This window comes from Triticum dicoccoides, chromosome 5B (genome assembly GCF_002162155.2).
Source record: "Triticum dicoccoides isolate Atlit2015 ecotype Zavitan chromosome 5B, WEW_v2.0, whole genome shotgun sequence".
NCBI classification, from domain to species: Eukaryota; Viridiplantae; Streptophyta; class Magnoliopsida; order Poales; family Poaceae; genus Triticum; species Triticum dicoccoides.
The window spans coordinates 55,301,793-55,308,695 of NC_041389.1; the positions used below are offsets into that span (position 1 = coordinate 55,301,793).

The 6,903-nt window shown below is 45.0% G+C and overlaps 1 protein-coding gene across 2 annotated transcripts; it reads left to right on the top strand.

The window, feature by feature from the left end:
• The first annotated feature begins 809 nt into the window (after positions 1-809).
• Positions 810-4,281, top strand: LOC119307333 (protein TRIGALACTOSYLDIACYLGLYCEROL 2, chloroplastic-like). Of its 2 annotated transcripts, XR_005149260.1 has the most exons (7): positions 810-1,199; positions 1,469-1,853; positions 2,293-2,622; positions 3,451-3,566; positions 3,671-3,761; positions 3,840-4,042; positions 4,148-4,281. XR_005149260.1 is itself a non-coding variant. In XM_037583414.1 (6 exons), exons 1-6 carry the CDS (start codon positions 895-897, stop codon positions 3,930-3,932), a joined length of 1,320 nt encoding a protein of 439 aa, XP_037439311.1. In that variant the 5' UTR covers positions 810-894; the 3' UTR covers positions 3,933-4,238. The 2 variants fall into 2 exon arrangements, 1 of the variants encoding a protein (XP_037439311.1); XM_037583414.1 differs by having other exon boundaries at positions 3,840-4,238.
• Positions 4,282-6,903: the final 2,622 nt, after the last annotated feature.

Consider the following 6,903-nt stretch of genomic DNA (forward strand, 5'->3'; position numbering starts at 1 on the left):
TTGGACCCCGTGCGCACGGGGTACTCAGAGACTTACGCACCACCCCGTGCGCACGAGGTACTCAAAGAGTTTACCCAACATCCCGTTGACCCCATGCGCACTAGGTATTCAGAGAGTTTCTGACTACCCCGTGCATATATGGGTCAAAAGATCCCGTGCGCACGGGGTATCCAGAAAGACTATGTCGCAAACTTTCTGGGTACCTGACTAGCACACAATGGAAAATAAGGAGGTAGGGGGGAAGGCTAGGTGTATAAGTTTTGGCAATGGCATTCTCACACGACACTCATCCCAGTTTCCCCGGCCTCAGGGAGGAGGACGGCGACGATGATGCTTAGGGCAGCGCGCTAATGTCACAAACTTTTTTTTTAGTTTTATTATGTTTTATTAATGTTTAAGTGGACTTTGGTTGACAGCTTGATCGGTCATTTATGTTGAACTATACTTATTTTTCGCCTGCGTGTGTATGAAGTTTTTTTATGGCCGCTCGTAGATTTGGGTTTGGCAACGGTTAGACGCACATGTTTATAAAAAAAGGCGAACACAAACGTTCGCTTGACCGATTCAAATGGACAAAAAGCAGACAAAAAAACAAACAAAACTCGTGGCACGGCGCGTTGGAGTTGCTCTGAACACTGTGCAGCCGAGCCGCGTCGTTGGAAGGAACCCAGACGTTTTTGCATCACAGCGACAGTGGCGAGAAGTGGTCAACGACGTTCGCGTCCGCGTGTAAGTGGGAACTTTTTTTTCTGCAGAAGAGAATAGTCCCCGAATTTTCAGTAGGCCCAACCATCCCAATTTCCCCATCGGGCCCAACCAACCGCACAGGCCACGCCCTCACTCCTCCGCCTCTCCCAGCGACGGACTCCACGGATCCACGGCGGTGGGGGCCCGATGGCTGCGGCGGCGAATCCTAGGGTCACGGGCGCGGCTCCCGCGCCCCTGCTGCTCCCTCCACGCCTCCTCGGAAGGAGCCGCGGCCGGCGCGGGACGTTGCTCGCCGCCGCCCTCCGAGGCGCGCCGTCGGGAGCCGAGCCACCGACAGGGTCCCAGCGCGGAGCAGCGCTGTTGGCGGGCGTGCCCTGGCCAACCACGGCACGGAGACGGCGCCGTCCGGCCGGCGAAGCGGCTCTGCCTGCACCGGCGCTCGCCCTGACGCCTTCCGCGCGGCGGCCTCTTCTTCTTCCACTCCGCCATAGGTAAGCCACTCTGATTCCTCTTCCTCCGCTTTCTCTAAGGTTCTGGGCTGCGGTCATGGTTTGTGATGGAAACGTTGCAATAATCACGACTAGGGTGGGAGTCAGGCTGTACAACTTTTCCTGTGCTTCCACTATGACAGTGAGATTAGGCTTATATCCTGTGGAGCTTATAGTATGTTTCTGCTGCTATGCATACTTCAAAGGACTGAGGAAGCCTACCTACCAAATAGTCACATTCTTGCCGTTTCTTGTTATTTCTTGGGGTGCAGATTCTTGTGTTGTACGAATGCGGCCACCTCAAATGACGCCGAAGCGTCGCCTTCGCCTGATGGCGGCAAGAACCCGTTGGCCCCGCTCGTCGAGCTGTGGCGCCGGACGGTGCAACCGCTGGGGGATTACGGATTCGGGAAGCGCAGCGTGTGGGAAGGCGGCGTGGGACTCTTCATGGTCTCCGGGGCGGTCCTGCTGGCGCTCGCGCTCGCGTGGCTCCGGGGGTTCCAGCTGCGGTCGCGTTTCCGTAAGTACAACGCCGTGTTCGAGTTCAGCCAGGCGTGCGGAATTTGCGTGGGCACGCCCCTCAGGATACGTGGGGTCACCGTTGGGAGCGTCGTCCGTGTCGACTCTTCGCTCAGGAGTATTGATGCATATGTTGAGGTGTGTTTCAACTCTTCTTGCTCTCTCCTCTTTTTTCATTAATAATCTATGTCAACAGTTCCTTTTTTACTGGTATCCATAGATTTCTCGCTGTAGTGTGTAGAATGTAGTATGTGAAAACTAAACACGAAATAAAGTTGTTAATCCCTAACTCTGATAATATTCACTCTGGAAGGTGTTGCATTGCCTTTCTCTTCCTGAGTGCTTGCAATTCGTGCAAGCATTTATAAAAACTGAACCATAATTTAGTTTGCCCAATAAATCATTATGTTACATTTCTCCTGTTCCATTATGATATGAGTGGGTGTGGCATGCTAGTAAGTTGTTATCTATAATTCCCTTGTTTTTGCCTGCGCTTCAATTTCTTTGCTATACTATAGAGTAAAGACCTCCCCTTTTTGGACTCAATCTCTGATAGATGAATTCTTCTATATGGCAGGTTGAAGATGATAAAATTATTGTGCCACGTAATTCATTGGTTGAGGTTAATCAGTCTGGTCTTTTAATGGAGACAATGATTGATATCACACCAAAAGATCCACTTCCTGCACCTTCAGTTGGTCCACTTGATGCAGACTGTTCCAAAGAAGGTTTAATCCTCTGTGACAAGGAGAGAATGAAAGGACATCAAGGAGTAAGCTTAGATGCACTGGTTGGTATATTTACCCGTCTAGGAAGAGACATGGAGGAAATTGGTGTTCAAAAAAGCTTCAAATTGGCAGAGAAGGTTGCATCTATAATGGAAGAAGCACAACCTCTCCTTTCACGGGTACAATCTTCTGACTAATTCTTGTGTAATATTTTGCATCCTTTGATATGTTTGCCACATTTAGCTAATGGATTCTCTGTGAAACCACTCCGTTTTACTTACTGAATAGGATTGCATTGTACAAAATTAAAATGACCCCCACCTGATGAAGTTCCGGGAAGCAGGTCTGCAGTTTTGTAGCAGTGTTTCCCAAATCTCAGTTCTTTTTATTTGTGAAGAAAGACTCGTTTGCCAAATTTTGTATGGTACTATTATAGGGCCTGATTCTGCAGTACCTCCTAGCTTTTCTTATCAAGTGATGGCATATATTATGTCCTAATTTTGTGACTATTGCTACTCATCTCTGAGCATCAACATGTTTTTCATATATGTCCTGCATATGATGGGTATTGGGCAGCATACCAAGTAACATGCTCTGTTTTAGTACTGCTAAAAAAACTTGGTCATCTTTACAATACTAGAGCTCAAAACTAACTCTGTCAAAACTGATACAAGTTTCGCATACTTCCGTGGGACTTGGGTTGAACTGCTGAAAATTTCAAGATTAGGCCCATCATATTGCTATTGCATACCTACCCCGGCCACTGGCTAGTATACTTGGCTAGCACTGTTTCAGGACCATCATCGAGGGGAAGGACCTCCACTCAGTTGGCATGTGTTGTTAGGTTTTTATTTTCTGTTTGCAAAAAACAGGGTGGCTGATGCTTTCTCCACATATATGCAGTTTTCTGGATCTCAACTTATTTGCAGACAATAGAGGAACATAGTGGTCACTAGTTGTGCCATTAAATGTCATATGCATCAACTTAAATGTTAGTGATGGAACAGATTGAAGCATTGGCTGAAGAAGTTCAACCTTTGCTCTCGGAGGTGCGTGATAGTGATCTGGTGAAGGATGTGGAAACCATAGCTAAAGGTCTGGCTGAGGCATCCGGCGATTTAAGGTGCTTGATTAAACCTACCAACTGTTGTTTCTGCACTCTTATAGCCTTGGAAGTGCAAATGTTATGGCACTCTTTATCTTACTTGTCCTTATGCCACCATGCAGAAGGTTGAAGTCTTCCATGCTTACCCCTGAGAACAGTGATTTAATCAAGCAGTCTATTTTCACCCTTATATTTACTTTGAAGAACATTGAGGTCTGTTATCTGTATCTTTAGTTATTTCTGAAAGTGGAGGCAAGCAAGGTTTTTACATGTGTCCTTGGTTACTTTCAGAGCATCAGCTCAGACATCTCTAGTTTCACTGGCGATGAGGCGACACGACAGAACATCAAGCTGCTGATCAAGTCCCTTAGCAGACTATTGTGACCCTTCAGTTGAAAAAAAACGCAGTTATGTGTTGAGATGGAGAATTACGAGTAGAGTAGGCCGTCCAGATGAGATTGAAGCATCTTTAAGAGAAGCTAATAATTGTTGAGGTCTGTCAGTTTTTTTCCTGATATTTTTTCTGCATTCTTGACATGAAAAGCAGCATTTATTGTTGTTGTCGAGGAGTTATAGCAGGCCATTTCTTTTTTGTGCAGCACGGTTGTGGTTGAGCGGGTGTGAACAAGGAATTTGCTAGTACTATTGTGCTTATGTTAGCAATTTATAAATTGTGGATATTTTGTCCCATGAACAGTGGTCCTGAACATCTAACGAACTACTACTTTTACCAGTCTTCGTTAAAGTCAAATTATACTTTAGATATACACTCGTGTTTTGTTCTGTGAAATGGTAGGCTACATTTTATTTGGTTAGAGCAACTTGTGATTTTTCTTTCCCTGCATAAAACTAGGTAACAACATTTGATTTATTTTTTCAGAGCACGTTATATCAACTATAACCTGCTGCATAACATGTTAAAAACAACCCAATCCTTTAAAATGCTAAAAAAAAATGTGTATAGGCCACAACCCTATCCCACAATGACATGCTTTGAGATTTTTAATTTGATGAGTTGCTTCTCTCGATCGTAGGTCTATGCGTCCTTGCATAAAAGGTCGCTGTAGCTGCCTCCAGCAATTTTGATCGCCTTACTTGTCAGTGAGTTGGACCACATTGTGCTATCCATAGTAATGCAAATAGTAAACCTTGGTGAGTGAGCGGACTAGGACTTCTCTGGTTCTAGGCGTTGTGCAACCTGAGTGGACAACTATTTAACTCAAAGCTAGATTGACTAAGAATTAGGAAGAACGAAGCAACCACCTCAGGGAGGTGACTTGGTTTGGCATGGTCCACTGTCCACACCTTTGGCTTTACTATGACCTATGTCGCACCTTTTTGATTTGTTGCTGTTTCTGTTCTTGGACATACAAATAGGATGAATTCATGATCTTTAATGCTTAAATAAAATCAAGAAAATGGTTGACTTGATGATATTGATTGCCCCACTTGGCTGTTACATATATTTCTAGCTATGGTGCACATTACCCCAAAAGAGGCAAGGCACCGAGGAGAAAACCACCCACACCCGAGAGTTGAGAGAGAGCCCAGATTTGGAGGCGAAAGAATTGCAATACGAGTCAGGATCGTTCATCTTGTGCTTTGCTTGTTTGGATACTTTGTTGGCTATTTGTTTTCTGCTGAACTGTTGGTATTTGATCTCATGAACTAGTGTTGAATCTTCTCCAACCGTGGAGAAGACTTTGCAATGCAATGGATTCCTTCTGTAGCAAGAGTGATATGGTAAAGATGTCGGTTCTTGTTTGACTCGATTAGACCGATCATGATTTATTATGCATGATTTTTTTTCCTTGTTTAATTTCCTGGTTCATGCAGCAAAAACAAGCTCATTTTGTTTCAGGAATCAATGTTTCTCCAATAATTCATTCATGATTTTTATGTGAGCGGCAAAGACCAGCGGGCCTTTGTCCCCAACGCCAAGCTGGTGTCCTTAACCTAAGGAGAAGGACAAAGTGCTTTATTTGTTTTTTCACGAGGATGAGTACTAAAAAAAAGACAATACTATGATTTTGCTTTATAACTGAATGAGTTAGATCATTCGTCCAGATTTTGTGTATGGTTATCCTGGTCCGTTGATATGGATAATGTGAGCGGTACCGAACAAATCCCTCCTTCCTATACTTAAAAAATAATAATAGTGCCATCTTCTGGTCATTATAATGGCTCGCGTATCTGTTGACAAGTATATAGTGCTGATACTTCTGGCATGTAGTCATGAATGTGCAACAACTTATTTGGAATAGAAGTATATCTATTCCAAGAAAATTAAGCTGTGATGCTGAATGTTTTGTGCATTCCTAGGTACTGCAGCCTAAGATTATCCAAATCATATCTATTGTAAATGTTCTCCTTTTCAGCGCCTTGCTCATTTACTTTCAATAGAGATTTCCAAGCTGGAGAATCAGTAAATTTAGATACCTTGCTGTAAGCCTGTAACCACGCTTTGCCAGGGACCGTCTCCATGTTCTAACTTCCAATGCTAAATAATTTGAATTTACTCACTCCCCCAAGACGAACGCTTTTCATCCTTGTGAAGAAGAAGAAGAGAAGAATCAACGGCGAAGCAAATCCACTGGGATCGACCTGGCCTCCTACAGTCCTACTAGTACTACTTTCTGTCGGTGAGGGCGCAGTGCAGAGCAGGAATCTTATCTTTTCGTGGTCTCTGCTCTGACTGTCGCGCCGGCTCTTTGCAGCTGCATGGGGGAAGGCGCCTGCCAAAGGTCCGCGGCGTGGACCAGAAGGCAAGCAAGCAAGCGTCCGTTCCGTTCCGTTTTCAACGCTCGGCTTTGTTTGTTCCTTGCCGCTGCAGCAGTCCCAAAGCAATGGGCTCCGGCTCCGGCCATGTGCGAGCAGACGCCAGAGCTTTTTCTACTGGCTGCTAACAGTAAAGTAAAGCATACAGTACATCAGAAAGTGTAAATCTGACCGGATTTGATCCATCGTTGTCAAGTGCGATAGGCTCGCGGCCCCTCCCTCTTGCTAAAGGATAATGACGAGGCGTTGTCCATGTGCCGAATTTGGCCGCACGAACAACGTGAATGAACCAATGAATGCTTGCTGTAATAAGAGTGTTATAAGATAATGCCATGGATCTTCACTGTGCTACTACCGTAGATCACAGACAACGTGAACGAACGCTGTGTGTAGGCTGTTAATGTCACTAAGATAATGCCATGGATCTGCACCGTAAAATGAGCTAATGCACACAAACCAAGATTTCAACTAATCAAAATGAGGGGAACTCACCTTGGATAATGAAAGTGCTATGGATCCACCGGAGAAATGTCAACCGAATGAAAGAGATTTTAGAGGCTCTTGTTATAGAAAGAGA